We start from the raw sequence: 21,079 nt of genomic DNA, 5'->3' as shown, positions 1-21,079 counted from the left end.
GTTATTTCAAACTGCCACTGTTACCCATTGTTTAGCTAGCTGTATTAGCATGGTGCTTTGAAATTAGCAGGAGGTTGATACACCATTCTTTACTAGAGAAACCACACTTTGACCTGATTTAACCCATACAACATTATCTACAATGGCATGTACTAAACAAAATATCTTATTTTAATTTAATTTAATTTTAGTTATTTATTTATATTTATTCTTACCTCAGAATAAGGTTTTCTGCTGTAGCTTCAGGAGAGATAGCAACACAGATTGGAAAACCTCCATGTGGCATCATAAAGGAAGTCAGAGGAAACTGAAACTGTCATATGAGTCCTATCTTATCAGTGATCTGTGGAATTGGTAGTGTTACAACTCTCGTGTTACAACTATACCCGGTCTCCCCTAGTCAATTTGAGGAAAAAATGTTAAAGCCAGTAAAGGTAAAAATTGAGACCATCACAACATTCCCAGTTCCTTCCACTCGTCCCTCCTGATGCAACTACACAACAAGTGAACTCTTAGGCGAACTATTAGTTTAGTTAAATACTTGTAGCACATTTTTTGTTTCTGAAAGTACACTTTGAACTATATTCTCAGTAAACTACTAGTTTAATAGTTTTATACTGCAAGTGCACTATATTATACTGTATTTTTGATAATTTTCAAAGAAAAAGAGCCTCTGGTTTTAAACAACAACAACAAAAAAGACATTCTATGCTAGCGTCATGCATTCTTGTTTTTTTAATTTTTTTATCAACACGTGAATGTGGGTAAAAAAAGCAACATTTTGAACAAAAAGCTGAAATAAATCATGATTTTGTCAAATATTACATCCGGATCGATGATCAACGTACATGACATGACAGAGTACATCGAGTCCATCAACACCAACAAAGATTAACAGTCGTTTCCTCTTAATGGGTTCAACGAGTCATTCAGTAACATTTGGCATTAATGATTGCGTTAGATTACATGACTTCTATCGCTTGTTTATGCTTCTTTGCCAGTGAAGTATAGAAGTATACTAATAGCACACTTGAATAATATTTTTGTAAGGGTACACAAACAGAGTCTCACATTTACATCAGTGTGATGTTTTTATTGCATTGATCCCAATTGAATTGTCTTTCTCCAGATTGAATGCGCAGATGCTTGTTGAAATTCATCCTTTTTCTAAACCTCTTCTCAAAATGAGTAAAACTGCTATTTCTTTTCAGAATGAATTTCCAAATGACGTTTCAGGTTTGAGTGATGTGAGAAACTCTTCTCACACTGAACACACTTGTAAGGCTTCTCTCCAGTGTGAACCCTTATGTGACGCTTAAGATTTCCGTTAGTTGTGAAGCTCTTTCCACACTGAGGGCAGGTGAAAGGCTTCTCTCTAGTGTGATATGTTATGTGGGAATCGAGTTCTGTTTTATGTTTAAAACTCTTTCCACACTGAGAGCATATGAACGGCTTCTCTCCAGTGTGAACTCTCATGTGAATCTTAAGACTTCCTTTTATCGTGAAGCTCTTCCCACAGTGTTGGCAGGTGTGGGGCTTCTCTCCCGTGTGAACTCTCATGTGAATCTTAAGGCTTGCTTTCAGTGCGAAGCTCTTCCCACAGTGTTGGCAAGTGTGAGGCTTCTCTCCAGTGTGAAGTCTTAAGTGGGCAATAAGGTTTTTTTTCCGTTTAAATCTCTTTCCACACTGAGAGCATTTGAACGGCTTCTCTCCAGTGTGGTTGTTCAAGTGGTCTTCAAGGTTGTCTTTTCGTCTGAAACTCATTCCACACTGAGAGCATTTGAACGGCTTCTCTCCAGTGTGAACCCTCATGTGAATCTTGAGATTTCCTTTAATTGTGAAGCTCTTTCCACACTGAGGGCAGGTGAAAGGCTTCTCTCCAGTGTGAATCCTCATATGACAATTAAATTGTAGTTTATTTCTGAAGCTGTTCCCACACAGTTTGCAGGGGAATGGCTTCTCTCCAGTGTGATATGTTATGTGGGAATTGAGTTCTGTTTTATGTTTAAAACTCTTTCCACACTGAGAGCATATGAATGGCTTCTCTCCAGTGTGAACTCTCATGTGAGTCTTAAGACTTGCTTTCAGTGCGAAGCTCTTCCCACAGTGTTGGCAGGGGTGAGGCTTCTCTCCAGTGTGAACTCTCATGTGAGTCTTAAGACTTGCTTTCAGTGCGAAGCTCTTCCCACAGTGTTGGCAGGGGTGAGGCTTCTCTCCAGTGTGAACTCTCATGTGAGTCTTAAGAGTTGCTTTCAGTGCGAAGCTCTTCCCACAGTGTTGGCAGGGGTGAGGCTTCTCTCCAGTGTGAAGTCTTAAGTGGGCAATAAGGTATTTTTTCTGTTTAAATCTCTTTCCACACTGAGGGCATATGAACGGCTTCTCTCCAGTGTGGATGTTCAAGTGGACTTTAAGGCGGTCTTTTCGTCTGAAACACTTTCCACACTGTTGGCAGATGAAAGGCTTGTCTTCAGTGTGAACGCTCATCTGGAGGTCTCTAGTTTCTGTTTCATGAGTCTGTGAGTAATTAAAAGATTCTTCGCCAGTCATGAAATCATGACATTTCTCATACTGATCTTTCTCTTCCATTTCATTCAGTTTTTGACTCTCCTCTTTCAGCTCCATCAGGTCTAGGGTGAAAAGAAACAAAAACAAGTTAACACCATTTAGACATGTATGCTGAATCCTATACCTACTAAACAACTAAAAAAGTTGTGACCTGTAATCTCAGAATTTAATTATAATTGTTAATTCTTTGCTTTCTTTATCACACGTCCCAAATACTCTTACACTGGCTGTGGAGTTCATTTTGGATTCCACACATCAGTTTTGCCTCTAACTCGCAAAAGAGCTCTTTCAACCACGGACACAAGAATCAACTCAAAAATGGCAGTTACTTTAAATCTTTAATAAAAAATGTACGTTCTTAGTTGGTTTGCAGTGTTTCATTTCCTTTCATATCCATTCCATTAAATTTAACAATTGATTAGAGCAGCTTACCAACAGATGAATTTTGTTGGAAGTTAGATAAGTGACTTGAAACAGTAGTTAGCCATTTCAGTAGAAAAAGTTCAAATTAGGTTGATAACCTTTAAAGAAAACAGAATAAAATACCTGATTATAATCAAACATTTGCCATCCTATGTATTAACACATGTATACACACTTTAAACACATGCCCTAAGTACACATATATCCGACGACGCTCTTCATAGCTTTCCGTAACTGCTTCCTCTAGGTAGCCCGATGTAGGATTTGAGGGCGCACCAGACACAAATTAATCTTCCAAATGATTCGTTCAAACATAATTCCACACATAAAAACCCAACTCAACACTCCAGACCCCAAATCAACAAATGAAGTGGGCCCCATCCTGTCTGAGATAACCCATGAAACCCCCAGCTAAGTACTCTATGGCCTTGCAAGCTTGAATGAGATTAGCCTTGCAAAAGGAAGAGCGTTGTCAATGCTAGGCAGTTTGTAAATGACGGATTGGTTTGGAGAGGGCAGAGCTCAAGCCACAGCAAGATAACGTCTCTGATCCCTTAGACAAAAGATCCAAAACAATCTTCTTCTCAGCAACCTTTGAATGAAGACACAGACTCAGAGTTGAAATCCACAAGAAAACCCACAGAGACTGTTTACATATAAACTGCATCAAATCATTCAAAAAGGATAGTAGCCCTACTATTAATTAAACATCCTTCTACTGCATAGTTAAATATCATGTCTACAACCAATACATTGCATAGACCATTGCATAGATCACTCACAATTCATATAATTGTTATTACCATTGTATAGTTGATTGAAAGTGTGTGTTGAATTACAAATTTATACATTGCTATATCTAGGTCCCAATGTAATAGAATATAACTGAAAACATTATCTATATTTGTGTTTTACATTTTAAAGTAAACTTGAGGAAATTCTAAGGAGATTACGTCAGGCTGTGTAAGTGGTTGAGACATTAAGTATTTTGTCTTTATGCACTTCCTGACTATTTACCATGACAAGTTTAGAGCAATACTGCCTGAGTGATTGGATTAGCATCTATGCATTTGAATGACACTGTTATGCTGATCACATTACGGCTGATGAGACAGGAATGTTTGGGGTTTGTCCTTTACCTACACAACATATGCATTCCTTTGTTTGAATGTCTCCTCCCCTGCTGTATAATCCCTCCCCTTGAAATGTATATAAAATACAATGTTCAACTGGTTTTAGTCAGACTTGGAACCTCAGCAGAAAGACAGCACGTTTTTTCTCAATAAAGAATCCTGCTGAAAAACCTATCCAAGTTCTCCTGGTCTCTACTTCAAGAAACAACAGAAGTTCACAAAGTGCCTTGTCTGGTATGAGTGTAAATCTCTGTTCATAATTCCAAGGATGGCTTCATTTAAATATGTGTAAGATGTATCGTATTCTTATTAATATAAATCATGTCTAAACTGTACTCTCTGCTTAGAGCGGGAAGTTAAGAGACCACAGATAACGTGTAATTTATGGTGAGAGGTGGAGAAACAGTCACCTCTGAACCAAAGATGATACCTAATTGGTCGAAACTCATCCAGGAGGATGGGCACACATTTGATTTTAAAACCCCAGAACATGAACAAAGAATCAGACGACAGAATCAGAAACAGACTGCGGACAAAGAACAGAAAAAATGGGTTAACAGCTTAAATTCAAGCCATCTAACTACTCCCCTATCACTTTTCTTTCTTTTACTTAAGCTCTTTTCTTTCCATTGAGTCTTGTGTTTTAAGTGAAGTTTTGCCGCAAAGTTTCAGTCAACAATTCTACAGTCAACAGTTAACTTCAAACCTTATCCACAAGACTTTCAATCCATCTGCAACACACCACGTGATTGGCTTCCCAAGACATCGATCAAAGACACGACAAGACCACCAGCGAATGAAAGAACCTGGGAAATCCTCTCCAGCCAAGACCGAAAAGGGAATCCCCATTCAAAGAAGATACGAACTACAAACGCAAGTAATACCACCAGATTGTAACTGAATGGGTGCCTTGATATCAAACTTAACCCTGCCTAAGAAACATAGGAGGTTTAAATTAATGATTGACGGTTCGTTCAGGTGTTACATATCAGAAGGGACGGAGGACAAGAGATTCAGGTAAATGGTGTTTATTGAACAACCAGAGGAGTTGACAGCAGTGTAGGTGAGTGAGCTTGGAGTTGGTAAGAGTCTGATGAGGATAACTGAATGACACAGTCTTTGTATTTGCAGATGCAGCAGGCTAGAGACAGAACTGGAACAAAGGAGACTCTGGAGGATCACACAAGACGAGGGAACACTATGGAGACTTGGAGAAACACAGGAGACAGGTAAGTAAGTTTTGGCAGTCCTTAAGGTCAGCATGAAGGTACCCATACGGAAATGTATGACATATATGTCCCTATATCGCAAATGACGCCGTCATATATGCTAAATATAAGACAATATATTGCTATCACATATATACATATCTCTAGATATATGTTGATATAAGTTTATAACATATATACATTTTCCATATTAAATTAGAATATTGACTTATATTAATATTATATATATGACTATTGTTTATATAATATTGTATGTTATGACCATATATGTCACCGATATGTTTAATTTATATATGCCCATTTATTTAAACAACATACATACATTTTATATGCCTATGGTTTCCTTATTAATTCATTCCTTCTTTTCCTTATTTGAACAGCTTGAACTTTTAACAAGTCTACACAATCCACATTTCGTTAAAAAAGTTTTTATATACATATATACAACCCCAAATCAGAAAAAGTTGGGACAGTATGGTAAACTGAAAAAAAGAGATGAAAAAAAGAAGTGATTTCTAAATTTACTTTGACTTGTATTTTATTGCAGACAATATGAACACAAAATATTTCATGTTTTGTCTGGTCAACTTCATGTCATTCAGACCTGCAACACATTTAAAAAAAAAGTTGGGACAGGAGCAATTTAGGGCTAGTAATGAGGTGATTGTAATTATGATTTGGTACAAAAGCAGCATCCAGGAAAGGTCTAATCCTTTAGGAGCAAAGATGGGCAGAGGATCGCCAGTTTGCCAACAAATACGTGAGAAAATGATTGAAATGTTTAAAAACAATGTTCCTCAAAGAAAGATAGGAAGAGATTTGGATATTTCACATTCAACAGTGCATAACATAATTAAAAGATTCAAGGAATCTGGAGGAATTTCAGTGCGTAAAGGACAAGGGCTCAAGCCTAAGCTGAACAACCGTGATCGGTGATCCAGAAATTTCCTGGAACCACCAGGGGCCAACTAGGGGTAGCTATAAATCAAAAGATCACTGAGCTGAGGACATCCAAAAAGACTCTAACTTAAAAAAAATTACAGGCTGTATCATATACCTGTTGGTGGATTTTCATGTTCTGTGCTGTTTTAATTGTTACTTGTTTTGTTGTAATATTGTATTTATATATAATAAAGTTGTGTGTTCAGTAGTTTTCTAATTTTGCGCAGCTTAATTTTTCTTTTTATATTAAAACTGTTTTAATAAAGTTTAAATGTTTTACTGTATAACTTATTTTTTGCTAACTGCACCGTTTAACATTTAAGGCTTAGGCATGTCATATGTATTGCATTGCAAGTGTGTAAGTACACATCCATAACCTATATTTAAAAAATATGTACGAAATTAATGAAAGCATGTTTTTTTTACATTTGTTTAGTTTACACCATTAATTAAAAATATTTAGCAATTGATATACATAATATAAGAACATAACATATTTAAAATATATGTGCACACTGTTTATATATATATATATATGCTATGCATATATGTGTAGTTTGTATATTGAACATATATACAAAGAAATATATGTCATGTATATTGATAATTATATATGTGACATATATATAAAATACTGTATTATACATACATAAAATATATGGGCTAGTTTTATATGTCAATATATGAAATTGTTCCATTTTCTAATAGGTTTTATAAATGGGCAGATATATATGTACATATATGTTTTCACTTTCTATGTGGATATATTTAATATATGTATATTTCATATATGTACATATATTACATTTCCGTATGGGTAAGCTTCTTGGTGCTAACGAGACCAGACAAAGACTGAGTGCGTGAGTGTGTCTTTTGTGTAGCTGGTGATTACTGTGCTGATGAGGTGCAGGTGTTCGTGATCAGTACTCTAGGGCAGTGGTTTTCAAACCTGTCCTGGAGGACCCCCAGCCCTGCACATTTTAGCTGTCTCATTTCGAAAGGCTGCATCCTCCGGAGGTCGCATTTGAAGGCTGCATGCGTCTGAAGGCTGTCTCATTTCAAAAAAGTAAGTAGGATACTCCGAATGCGACCTTCAAATGCGCACTTCTTTTCAGGAATTCGGAGTGTGCATGAGATGTATCCTTCGTTGCTGCAGATAACCCACAATTCTTTGCGTCGCCATTAACAACCGTCATGTTTTTTAAATATTATTTGAAAAAATGGCGCCGCCGGCAGATATACATGCAAGCGAAGATGTGGTGTTTAAACTTAAGTAGTTTAAAGCTTGTTTTTGTTTTTAAGCTGTATATATACCTCAAATAGATAGTTGTGGTAAACAGGATTACAAGTGTTGTGATTTTTTTTTTTTTTACGTTTAGAACAGTACTTTGCTGTCAAGGCAAAACATTTCATAGTCATTTTCAAGTTATAAATAATTTTCATTCATATAACTGGTGTGAGAGCGCAACTCCACGGTGAACGTGTTGGCATAGCAACGTGATACTTCCTGCCTGTGTGTCCTACGGAGGACGTCTCGTTTAATTCTGATTAAGGACTCTCCGTATACCGCATCCTTCATAGGATGTGTCCTCCAGAGGATGCAGCCTTCAAAATTAAATTAAATGAGACACAGCTTTTGTCTCCCATATTTGTCACACCCACTTCAGGTCTTGCAGTCTCTAATAATGAGCTCATGAGTTGAATCAGGTGTGTTAGATGAGGGAGACATACAAAATGTGCAGTGCTGGGGGTCCTCCAGGACAGATTTGAAAACCCCTGCTCTAGGGAAGGAGTGCGCTGTGATTGTGATAAGATATTAAACTGGTCTCATTCTGTCCTTGGTTGAAGCTGTGTTCTGTGTTTAAACATATGGTTTGTTTATGTATGGGAATCATTCCCATAGAAGGCTCCACTAGGATAGAAGGGTAGTCAGGAAAATGGTCCCAGCTTTTCTGTTGCAATACATAATAGGGTCCTGTAGAATCCCTAGGAGAAGCTAGGGTATCTGACCATATTTAGACTTGTTTGCTATATGTATCACATTCCTAGACCATGAGCTGCTATATGATGTAGTCTGTCTCATTGGTTAAAAGCATGCTGCACCTCTTGTGCTATGTCTATATAATTTCTGATTTTCTCTAAATAAAAGTGAGACGTTTTATTCTCCCTCAGCGCTGAGTACTTATTCATTCAATTGCCAATACACAGGACTGAGATGAGGCAGACGATGGGACAGAAAACCTAACAGATTGGGTGACAGTGGAGCCTGGCGTGTCTGTGACATCAGGTCATGTCTTACAGTATAATATATTGCTAGAAACTTGGGATTTCATCATTTCAATCTCTCAGAACTCATCCTTTCCTCACTTTCTTGCTATTAAATAGTGTTTTCACTATTGTTTGGATATTAATATCCACTACAGAGTTGATAGTTACAGCCCGTTCAAATGAATTATGGGATCATTTGCTCGGCTGTAAAATAAGTGACTCTTTCAAAATTCCCTATAAAACATTTATAATTCCCTTTTAGCTAAATATACCCGTTTCTCTTATACACATCTTACACGTACCTGACCCGTTTCGGGGGTCCTGAGCTGCAGTTTTGGAGATGCTCTGACCCAGTCATCTAGCCATCACAATTTGGCCCTTGTCAAACTCGCTCAAATCCTTACACTTGCCCATTTTTCCTGTTTCTAACACATCAACTTTGGGGACAAAATGTTCACTTGCTGCCTAATTTATCCCACCCACTAACAGGTGCAGTGATGAAGAGATAATCAGTGTTATTCACTTCATCTGTCATAATGTTATACCCAATCAGTGTATATATTATTAACAGATTTGAATCGACAGGTGTGTGGTCTCGTGGTCCGGACGGATCTTCTAGTGCTTGCTTACTTGCTTACTTCCTGCTTCGCTACTGTTCGGACGCTCTTGCTTACTGCTCCGCGCTTTGCTCTATCACTTCTATATTTTACAACTTCAGCAAATCAGCACAGTGCTCAAACGACAAAGCTTGACTCCAATGATAAAATTAGAAACTCTGGTGACTGAATTCCTAAACAAAAAGCGGAATATTTCAACCGACCAGCCTCCCACTGCCTTCAGCTTACATTCCGGAGAAGGGAAAACACAGCTGCCTACATTCAAAAGGATAAGAAAATGCCTCTTCTAGAATCTACTTGCTGCACAAACTGCCACAGACTTTTACAAAGGATTGCAGTTCTTGAAACAAAGTTATTTGCGGAACCATCCAACCAGACGAATCACACAGCAGAGCTTCATCATGATCGCCCTCTGCACACTGCCGGTGAGTCCCATAAATGTAGTGCTACTCAGCATGTAGAGAAACAAGTAACTGATCAACACACTAATCGATGGAACAAACAGGGAGCAAGACCAAAAGGCACTCGAGACATCAGATTGTCACGAGCATCACATATTGCCGCAGTAGCATGCTCTACCCCAGACACAAGGATTGCAAACACTAGTTTCCTACCACCAAATATACATCTTGAAAACAGATTTGAAGTGCTAATGAATGTGGGTGAGGAATCCCCAAATGTGATGAATGTGACCGAACACAGATTGAATCAGCCCGTAGCTAACACTAATGCTAACAGGCGCTCAAGGTCAAGCAGACAGCGGCCCTCAGCTCAGAGCACAGCCGAGCCCAGGACTCTGATAGTGGGCGACTCAACAATCAGAAACATTAGCAGCAGGGATACAACTACATGCTGCCTTCCACAAGCAACAGTCTCTGATGTAAACAGGGAACTTAAGAACATTCTGATGAAACATGACTGCAAATCGACTTATCATTCATGTGGAAAAGAACGATATTCAGAGAGAGGAGTCAGAACTCCTTAAGAGGGATTTCAATTAACTTTCTGAAACACTTAGAAAACTGAAAGTTCAGCCGTTCATCAGTGGACCACTTCCAGCAAGAGGAACAAATAGGTTCTCACGGCTACTTGGGCTTAATACATGGCTGCAAAAAACCTGCAACATGAAGGGAGTGAACTTTATCGACAACTTTAATCTCTTCTGGAGTCAGAGACAACTGTTTACATCAAATGGCCTCCACCCAAACAAACTCGGTGCAAGAGTGCTAAAGGACAATATTTATTTTTCCCTTCTTCATCCTTCAGCTGTGTGTGCTAACCCACTCAACCTGGATGGCACACACACACACCAGTAAAGTACGATCACAGGACTTCATTTCAGCATCTGAATGGACATGCTGTTGATACACCCCACAAGGACAATGATAACACCACGCAGCCACAACAACCACTTCTCATGGACACACTCCCAGCAGAGCCCCTGCCCTCAGAGCTCACCACAGACACACTGTGACAGATTAGAACAGCTCGAAGTGACACAGATCGAGGCACTAAACAGTAACATCTCAGCACGGACTGTGGAGTCTGTGGAGGCACTGGTAAAAATGGGGACCATCAGGGGTGAGACTGGTGAACTTTTACAACTTATATGTGATATAAGCAATAAGCTGGAAGAAATGTCTAAGTCACTCCTTCAACCGGACGATAACATATTGCAGCTTCCGGAAACACCAGAGAAACAGCCCCCCTCACCAGACATGTTATCCCACTCTACAGCATCCCCACTTCTGAGCTTCACAGAGAAAATGGATTTTGTTTATACTGGAAACAGACAATCACACTCGATCGCTGCGAGCCCACAGATATCATCCAAAGAACGTCGAGCCCCACAACCACCAAAGACTGTGGGCCCAGCTCTCTCTGCCCCTCCTCCTGTGAGATTTCTTCGGTCACAGCGCCAGGGCACACACCCTCCTCCATCTGCACCAAAAACAACTGATACCAGCTCTCAGTGACGTGTTCTGGGTCCTCGCAACGTCAACAGCAATCTTATCAAATGTTTACAAAACATGCGTGAATCCAGTGTGCCTGCTTCTTTCTCTATTTCTGTTCTGTTACGTGATAGAAAGTCCAAGGCTTTCTCAGGCCGTATGGCAAACCCATCTAATCTGCTGCCTGTTACTTGTCAAACTAAGATTACTGTGGGGGAAAAAATTTAAATTAATACTGTTAAGTTAGCACTTTTAAACATCCGTTCACTTAAAAACAAATCATTTCTAGTCAACGACTTAATATCCACAAACAACCTAGATTTTTTGCTTCTAAATGAAACGTGGCTAGAAGACAGCTGCAGTGCAACAGTCCTCAATGAAACAGCCCCTCCTAACTTTACTTTTATGAGTGTCTGCAGACCAGTCAGAAGGGGTGGAGGGGTCGCAGCTCTATTTAAAGATGTTTATCAATGTAAGCAAGTATCATTTGGTGATTATTTGTCTCTAGAATATCTGGGCATTGTGCTAAAAGGTGCACCACGCATCCTGCTTATCATTATTTATAGGCCTCCGAAATATTCTCCGGCCTTTATTGATGACTTTACAGAGCTGTTATCAGCAATCTCATCTGAGTATGACTGTTTTGCTATTGCTGGGGATTTTAACATTCACATTGACAATGCTGAATCCAGTACAACAAAAGATCTCATGTCTGTTCTTAACACTTTTGATTTGACACAACATGTACACGGACCCACACATGATCGTGGACACACTCTAGATTTACTCATCAGTAAGGGTCTAAACATTTCATCGATAGTTATTAAGGATGTGGCACTGTCTGATCATTTCTGTATTTTCTTTGATATATCAATCTCTCCTGCCATTGAAACTAGATCTGTCTCTGTCAAAAAGAGATGCTTAAATGAGAACACTAGTGTGCTGTTTATGAAGGCTATATCTCTAACACCAAGCATATCTGCAGACTCTGTTGATTTTCTCTTTGACTCTTTTAACTCAAAATTTAAGAGTGTAATTGATGATATTGCTCCTGTGAAAGTCAGAAAAAAGAGTGGCAAACAAAAAGCACCTTGGAGAAACTCAACAGCAGTGCAATTAATGAAAAGACAATGCAGGAAATCTGAACGCATGTGACGAAAGACAAAACTTGTAGTCCATTACAACATCTATAAAAACAGTCTTCGTGCTTTCAATGTGGAACTAGGCAAAGCTAGACAGACCTTCTTTTCAAATATTATAAATAGAAACATAAACAACACACGCACTCTTTTTGCTACTGTAGAGAGACTAACAACCCCCCCGAGTCACATTCCCACTGAAATGCTCTCAGACAGCAAATGCAGTGAGTTTACCTCCTTCTTCTCAGAGAAAATCATTAATATCAGAAATGCGATCGGCACATCGTTGAGTTGCTCTGAGGTGAGTCAGATGAGACCACAACCTTAGAAAGTTGTCATGACTGATTTCGAAGCAATTGATGGTAAAATTTTAGAAGAAATGGTACAGCACCTTAAAACATCAACCTGCGCCCTTGACACACTCCCCACTTCTTTTTTCAAAAGTGTGTTTAACTGTTTAGAAGCAGATCTCCTAGAAGTGGTAAACGCCTCACTTCTTTCTGGGACTTTTCCAAACTCCCTTAAAACTGCAGTAGTAAAGCCTCTCCTGAAAAAGAGAAATCTGGATAACTCCATACTGAGCAACTACAGACCAATCTCAAATCTCCCCTTCATAGGCAAGATCATTGAAAAAGTTGTTTTCAGTCAGCTGAACAAATTCTTGAACTCAAACGGATACTTTGACAATTTTCAATCTGGTTTCCGACCGCATCACAGCACAGAGACAGCGCTCATAAAGATTACAAATGATATTCGCCTCAATACAGATACAGGCAAAACATCAGTTCTGGTACTACTCGACCTCAGTGCTGCATTCGACACTGTTGACCACAACATACTTCTTGACAGGCTAGAAAATTGGGTTGGGCTTTCTGGAATGGTCCTCAAATGGTTCAGGTCATACTTAGAAGGGAGAGGTTATAATGTGAGTATAGTTTACCATAAGTCTGAGTGGACATCCATGACATGCGGAGTCCCACAAGGGTCAATTCTTGCACCACTCCTATTCAACCTGTACATGCTGCCACTGAGCCAAATAATGAAAAATAACAAAATGGCTTACCACAGCTATGCTGACGACACCCAGATCTACTTAGCCCTATCACCAAATGACTACAGCCCCATTGACTCTCTATGTAAATGCATTGATGAAGTTAACAGTTGGATGTGCCAAAACTTTCTTCAGTTAAACAAAGACAAAACCGAAATCACTACATTAGGAAACAAAGATGAAATTCTCAAGGTGAACGCATATCTTGAGGCTAAAGGTCTAAAATCAAAAAATCAAGTCAGGAATCTTGGTGTGATTTTGGAGTCAGACCTGAGTTTCAGTAGTCATGTCAAAGCAATAACTAAATCAGCTTACTATCATCTGAAAAATATTGCAAGAATTAGAAGCTTTATTTCGAGGCAAGACTTAGAGAAACTCGTTCATGCTTTTATCACCAGCAGGGTGGATTATTGTAATGGTCTTCTCACTGGCCTTCCCATAAAGACCATTAGAAAGCTGCAGCTCATACAGAACGCTGCTGCCAGGATTCTGAGCAGAACCAGAAAATATGACCATATCACACCAGTCCTCAGGTCTTTACACTGGCTTCCAGTTACATTTAGGATAGATTTTAAAGTACTATTACTTGTATATAAATCACTAAATGACCTAGGACCTCAATACATTGCAGATATGCTGATTAAATACAAACCCAACAGATCACTCAGATCATCAGGATCAAGTCAATTAGAAATACCAAGGGTTCACTCAAAGCAAGGAGAGTCTGCTTTTAGCTATTATGCCAGCCGTAGCTGGAAACAGCTTCCTGAACAGATCAGATGTGCTCCAACAGTAGCCACTTTCAAATCCAGACTCAAAACACATCTGTTTAGCTGTGCATTTACTGAATGAGCAATGCCACTGTACGTCTGACTGATTGCACCTTATCTTATACATTTACTCAATGAGCTCTGTGCTTTGTCCGAACTGCTTGCACTTTAATTATGTGTTTCAATTTAACCCCGTTTTATTTCTAGCTTTTAATTATTATCTTTTCTTTATTTTTATTTCCTTTTAATTCCTATTATAACTGTTATACTATATATATTTTTTTATTTTATTTTGTCATCTATGACTATTTTAACTTCATTTCTGTGTAAAGCACTTTGAATTGCCACTGTGTATGAAATGTGCTATACAAATAAACTTGCCTTGCCTTGCCTTGCCTTACCACTTGAACTACTCTTTGATGCTTTTTCACTCCCTCTCAGCAAATGATTCTTCGATTGTGATGATCATATTGATGATACTAAATTCTCTAATATCTTAGAGAATGCAATGAAGGATTGACCGTGCAATGGGGGTCTGCAAGAAGCTAATCAGCAGCTTAGCTCCTATAGTTGTAAAAAAAGAGGGATCTTGCAGAGGCACGGAAACAGCTGATTCTGCCTGAACACTCCCTTAATACAGAATGTCCAACCCGATGGGATCAAGGCAGGCCATGATTGACAGTCAAAGCACTAAATGGTTTAGCTCCCCACTACTTGAGCGAGCTCTTAACACATTATAGTCCTTCACGTCTATTGCCATCTCAAAATTCTGGCCAGTTGATAATATCTAGAATATGAAAATCAACTGCAATTTAAGACCCTTACTGTGCGTTCACACCGCCGCCAGCGAGAGCGTCAAAGTGGCCGGAAGTCATTCATTTTCAATGGGAGCCCGGCGGCGAGCTCCGGCAAGAGCGGCGCGGCGCGTCCTGGACGATTGGGCGTCGAGGAAAGTTGAAATCAGGTCAACTTTATGGTAATGAGCTATGACGCGGTTCGGCGGCAACCAATGGGAATGTAGAAGTGCTCCGCTTGAGATGATTCTAGAGAACGCAGTGCTGAAAACTTTGGTTCCGACCACATTAGTTCCCAAGCAAAATAGAGGAGAGGTTGATCACTGCTGGTGCGGCGGGTTTGATAAGAAGACGCGCAACATTATTTATACACCACACAAATGGCTTTTAATTGGTTTATTTCGTTAGCAAACATGTAACTATAACTGTTAAGTTCTTTCCATCGATCTGCTTCTTTTTAACTTTCACATTTAAATGATTTCATGAGGTTATATTATACGGTTATACCCTACCTGTGGTCAGTCTGCACAAATGCAGATCAACATGAGTGTTTGCTTTGCAGCCCCTTTAAATGCAGTTTTAAAAAAGACCAAGCATTCGATCTACGTCAGAGCGGCAGCGCGTCCACAAATCTTTCTACAGCATCGATGGCAGGGCGGCCAGAGCGAAGTTTGACGCTCTCGCCAGCGGCGGTGTGAACGCACAGTTAGACTTCAGTCAAACACTTTTTAAATGGGAGACCAATGAATAATCATCATACTCTATGGAAACATACAATAGCAGGTCATCAGAATAAAAATGATAGCTAACTCCATATTTCTTAAAAATGAACCCCAGGGCAACATATACAATGAAGTTGGACCAAGAATCGACCCTTGTGGAATCCCCCAATAAATATGAATAGATGATGAGGCACAGGTCCCGATCCTAACTGAGCATGTCCCGTCCTGCAAATATGAGGAGAAGCACTTAAAGGGCTACACCCTTGATACCCACATGATCTCTGAGATGCTTTATTGAGATGACATGATCTAGGCCAGTGGTCGGGAACCTATGGCTCACGAGCCACACCTGGCTCTTTGACAAAAATCAAGTGGGTTGCATGGTCTCTCACCCTTTACCAACAAATGATCAATAAAAATTGAGACCCATCAACAGAGATCCGCTCTCTGCAGAAAAAAAGCATCCAATTACAATTCCCTTATTATACAGCCTACCAAAATTAATGAAAAGTTCATGATAATAATATTCAAGTTGTACCGGCCGCTCGTGTACAGTGCCGTTCGCGAGTGTCACGAGTCACGACAGCAATCAACTAACCACTTAGGTTTCAGTGGTAACAGCTTCTGCACTGGGATTCAAGCTTGTTTGAGGTAACCGAAAATCATGTTTAGAACAGCAGCGAAAATGTAAAAGTAGGCTATATAAACTTTCACACACACAAAGAGGATTTATAACTCAACCTCACAGTGAAAGCCCTGCACAATTAATTCCATCCATTTTTTGTTATGGACCTAATAATTATTACTGTTGAAATTTTATTGAAAAACAGCATGTTTTTTCATAATAATTTTATATTATTTTTACTGTGGTTCTTTTGGAAAAATGCATTAACCCAAAATGAAAAAATGTCTCTTTGGTAAAAAATGTAGGCTATTTCAGGAACACTTGATAACTAAAGCTGCAAGCAGCGATGAAAGGGCCCTCGCACATGCACTGCCACCCGGTGGCCACAGGAAAACAGCGAATAGTGGGCGACATGCATTTAAGTGGGTAAATATAGGAGAAATATGGAAAAGTCACTTCAATGTGCCACACTTCCTGCTGCCAGAAGGTGGCGCAATGACTATAAATGAATATTGGCATGTAGTTGTTTTCAGGCCAGGACTATTATCAAACATGTGAAGTTTGGAGCAGATCGGACATTTTATGTCCGAGTTACAACAACTTCCTGTTTCATGGCGAAACATTGAAGTTTGTGAGGCCGCCATGGACACGCCCTTAAGCGAAAACTCAAAATCTTCACAATGTAACATCAAAGGCCTTTAGATTAGAGTGGCCAAATATGATGTTGATCAGGTTAAATCTCTAGGCGAAGTTGATTAAAGTACAATGTCTGGAAATGGCAAAATTTGCTACATTTTTGCAGAGAAAATTCAAAATATCTCACTTCCTGTTGGGTTTTCATATTTTGCACCCCGGTCTTTTTTGTAGGTATTGGGCTTTTACATGTGTCTACTAGGGATGCTCCGATCGATCGGCCGGAGTTCAGTATCGGCCGATAACCATATTTTATGACTCGATCGGTACTCACTAACTTGGCCGATCTCACGAACCGATCGCAATTTGATGACGTCATCGCGTGAGGGCGTACATGACGCGTGGGGTAGGTAGTAGAAAATATTCAAACTACAGCTTTGAAGGCAGAAGTGGAGAAGGTTTCCATGTGAACAGCAGTTGAATACGGGTCAGTCAGTCCTAAGGGATGGGCGAACGCCATTCGGAAGTATCGATATACAGTAGTTTGATACGAACGCATCTGAAAAATAGCGGAGTATGCAGAGTGAGCTGATGCAGGAAAAGTGCATGATACAATTTGTCCTAAACATGACACATGCTTTAAAATAACTGGTAAGATATTGTTAACACGTATAGTTTAAAGCAGCTTGCCCTGTCAGACGCTCTGAGAGATACTTGTGCTGACAGACAGATAAATACCTGCAGTGTTTAATGAGTTTGAAATGTGGTGCTTTCCTCAGTGCATAACTTACATTTCACAGGGATATTCTTCATCTGTAAATGTTAGAAAGTCGTGCAAATATGTCCATTCTGCTGTCAGGAGACGACAAGCCTTCTGCATGTGAATCTCCGCTAATATTCAGACTTCCGCAAGCGCCGCCACGCGCACGCGCGCCAAACTGACGGAGCGCAACAGAACGCAATCATTCTGACTAAAATATTTCTAAAATATTTGTTGTTTGACAATAAATGTGCCATTTGTAGAACTTTAAACCTACAAGTATGTATATTTTTATGAAAGTGACCATTATAATTGGGTAATCAAGTATAGGCTATGCTTTTGTTTTTATTTTTAGTTCAGTGAATTAAAAAACAAAAATTTTAATACATGCCTACATTACATTCACTGTATTTGTTTATAGCCTTCAATATCAGCATTGTTTTTAGGACATCATTGGGCTGGATGTGTGAAAAAATTATTATTAAAATAAATAGAGATTTTTTTTTAATCCAAATAGAAAAACAGAGAAAATACAGCCATATTAAGTATCCTTATATGCATAGTGTTATGCAGAAACCCCATTTAATAGGCATATTAAAATGTTCACTGTATAATGAATAATTTTTGTGATTATTTAGTACCCTGTTAAAACAATAGTTACATTACATAATTACCATAAAAATGTAACAAAAATATAATAAAAGCAACATCTATAGTTTTTATGTTTTCTTATCTGAAAAAAGGTTAACAGTGATCAGAGAGTTTACAAATCAGTGAAGCATTGGAATCGGGATCGGTATCGGCCGATCACCATGACAAGAAATCGGTACTCGGTATCGGCAGTAAAAATCCTGATCGGAGCATCCCTAGTGTCTACCGAATTACATACTCGTACATGAAATGTAGCTTGGACGGCGCTTAATTGAAATTTTGTAAGTGTCCCTATCGAGCCATTTTGCCACGCCTAATTCTGAAACCCATATCAGACTTAAATTTCCACCACTTCTGATGCGTGTGCAAAGTTTCATGAGTTTTCGAGCATGTTTAGGCCCTCAAAAAGGTGATTCATTTGGAAGAATAATAATAATAGGCTGTGCAATTCCAATAGGGTCCTCACACCATTGATGCTCGGGCCCTAATAATAAACGGAGCAATTCCATTACACACAATTACAAGCTGGTGTGGTGGAGCAGGAATGGCACTGAACTCTGCAGGAAGGTAGGGCTGTATCCAAAATCACCCCTATACCATTTGTAGTGGTGTCTGAAACTATAGTGAAAGTTATCACATGCACTCATTCGATCCCACAATGCACCGCAATAATGAGTGTACAACCGATATACACTCAACGGCTAGATAATACCCAAACACATTGATAACACACACAGGTCATTCCTGCCTTTTGTGATGTTTTACATCTCCCTATAATGTTTACACAAAGAGTTAATTTAAAAACTGTGTTTGATTTTCTACAGTTTATGTTGTGCAAAAGGCACTGAATACCAGGAATGACCCACATTGCAGGAACAAGCAATGGTCAGAAATTCAGCACGAGTGGGATTAAGAAAACACCACATAACCAGACTATAACCCACAGTCTGACCCAGGAGAACTGGTTAATCACAGACGCATCTCAAATCTGACACTCATCTATAACATAATAGACAAATACTGTCCTCTCAACTGTGTTCAGTTCTGTGTTTTCAGTTTTATTTCCTTTTAAAAGTTATTATTTTGAGGAGTAAAGATGTTTTAATCAGTATGCCTGGAAAGAAAGTAATGTTTACAAACCCTGATTTGACAAAAACAAATCTATTCTAGACAACAAATGCAAAGTTGATCACACATTTCAGGATTTGCTAAATAAATTAAGTTAGATATTGTTGCATACTTTAGTAATAGAAATTAAGGATTTTCATTGTTTATAATTCGGTTAAAATTCAGTTGATATTGGGTTTGAAAAAATAGCCATTTCTTTATAGTTTATCCTCATTTAATGAGTGTCATCATTGATTTGGTCACAAGTTACATCAATACAGATAAAGACAAGCATGAGGCAGAATGACTGAAGAAAGACTTTGAGAAGGAAACCAACCTGTTTGTTCATCAGTATCTTCATGTTTGACTCTGAATGTCTCTTCAATCTTCACGTCTTCACTCTCCTCTTTAATAAACGCGTCTTCACTCTCCACTTTAATAAACGCCATCTTTATAATAGTGTGTCACATGGATCTCAGTCGCTTCACCAGAAGTTTTTCTGTGTGTTTGGACACTGTCATGTTTTAGATGAGAATAATGAACAGAAAGAAAAACACATCCAAACTAAATCTCTGGGTGCGTCTCAATCAGCTCCCTAGTTCAGAAGTCAGCGCACTGGTAAGAGTGTCAGTCAGAGTGAGAGTTCATGGACTTTAATGACCTGATGAGACTAAAAACACTCAAAACTATCACTACAAATTAATAAAAGAACACAGATTATTCAAACAACTCATATTTAGGCATGTATGATTGACATGATTATATTGAATGGAACATTATCAGTTGATTTGTAGAAGTTGTCATTACACATGTTTGTGTTGTTGTTCTTGTTCATTTACTCTGGTGAACTGCAGGTTACAGACTGAATCATTTGAATCTGAATCGGTTTCGAAAAGCTCCGTTTCTCTATCATTACTTGCCAGAGAGCAAACAGCGGTTTATGATGAACTGACTCATAATATAAGGAGTGAAATGAGACGCACCTTTTCTGTTACTTGAGTGTTTACACACAACAACTGTTCATTACTTTATTTATGCACTTAACTCAAACAAACTATGTTCATTACTGTTAATTAAATAAATTACCATGCTAAGTAATAAAAAAAAAACATTTATAATTGTCTGAACGGGTTGTATGATTTAAACACTTTAAATTATTAAAAACACAAACCTTTCTTCAGCAGAATCACAGATAAGGAAGCGCGGCGCAGCCTTATGACGTCACGTCACCACGCCAAAATAAAAGTCCCGTTCACACGAAATAGAAATTCACATACAGAAAACACATTAAAATGATTAGATAAATGATTCAAAGGATAAATAGCAGATTCCCGAAGCTATCAACACCACTGATCCTTGGTGAAAAAAGTATACTTTATACTATTTCACATATATTCCCTTTTCAAACCTATATACTAACAAACACATTTCACAATACAACTTTTAAAGGGATAGTTCACCCAAAAACGAAAATTTGATGTTTATCTGCTCACCCCCAAGGCATCCAAGATGTAGGTGTCTCCGTTTCTTCAGTAGAACACAAATGAAGATTTTTAACTCCAACCGTTGCTTTGTGCCAGTTGTATAATGCATGTCAATGGAGTCTAATTCTATTAGAGTAAAAAAAAAACATGGACAGACAACTTCAAATTAAACCCGCGGCTCGTGACAACACATTGATGTCTTAAGACACAAAAC

At 38.7% G+C, this 21,079-nt stretch overlaps 1 protein-coding gene across 3 annotated transcripts; it reads right to left on the bottom strand.

Moving 5' to 3' along the window:
* Positions 1-215: 215 nt before the first annotated feature.
* LOC307128998 (uncharacterized protein) lies at positions 216-20,626 on the bottom strand. Of its 3 annotated transcripts, XM_079821108.1 has the most exons (4): positions 20,553-20,626; positions 19,719-19,895; positions 2,998-3,086; positions 747-2,627 (listed from the first exon to the last, which is right to left on the bottom strand). In XM_079821108.1, exon 4 carries the CDS (start codon positions 2,620-2,622, stop codon positions 1,198-1,200), a length of 1,425 nt encoding a protein of 474 aa, XP_079677234.1. In that variant the 5' UTR covers positions 2,623-2,627; positions 2,998-3,086; positions 19,719-19,895; positions 20,553-20,626; the 3' UTR covers positions 747-1,197. The 3 variants fall into 3 exon arrangements, with proteins under 3 accessions (XP_079677232.1, XP_079677233.1, XP_079677234.1); XM_079821106.1 differs by lacking the exon at positions 2,998-3,086 and having other exon boundaries at positions 216-2,627; positions 19,719-19,880; positions 20,553-20,623; XM_079821107.1 differs by lacking the exon at positions 2,998-3,086 and having other exon boundaries at positions 216-2,627; positions 20,553-20,617.
* Positions 20,627-21,079: the final 453 nt, after the last annotated feature.

The sequence above is a fragment of the Gobio gobio genome (assembly GCF_949357685.1).
Source record: "Gobio gobio genome assembly, chromosome: 7".
Classification (NCBI taxonomy): domain Eukaryota; kingdom Metazoa; phylum Chordata; class Actinopteri; order Cypriniformes; family Gobionidae; genus Gobio; species Gobio gobio.
Note: the sequence above shows the minus strand (reverse complement) of the source record. Positions and strands in the feature narration are given on the sequence as shown.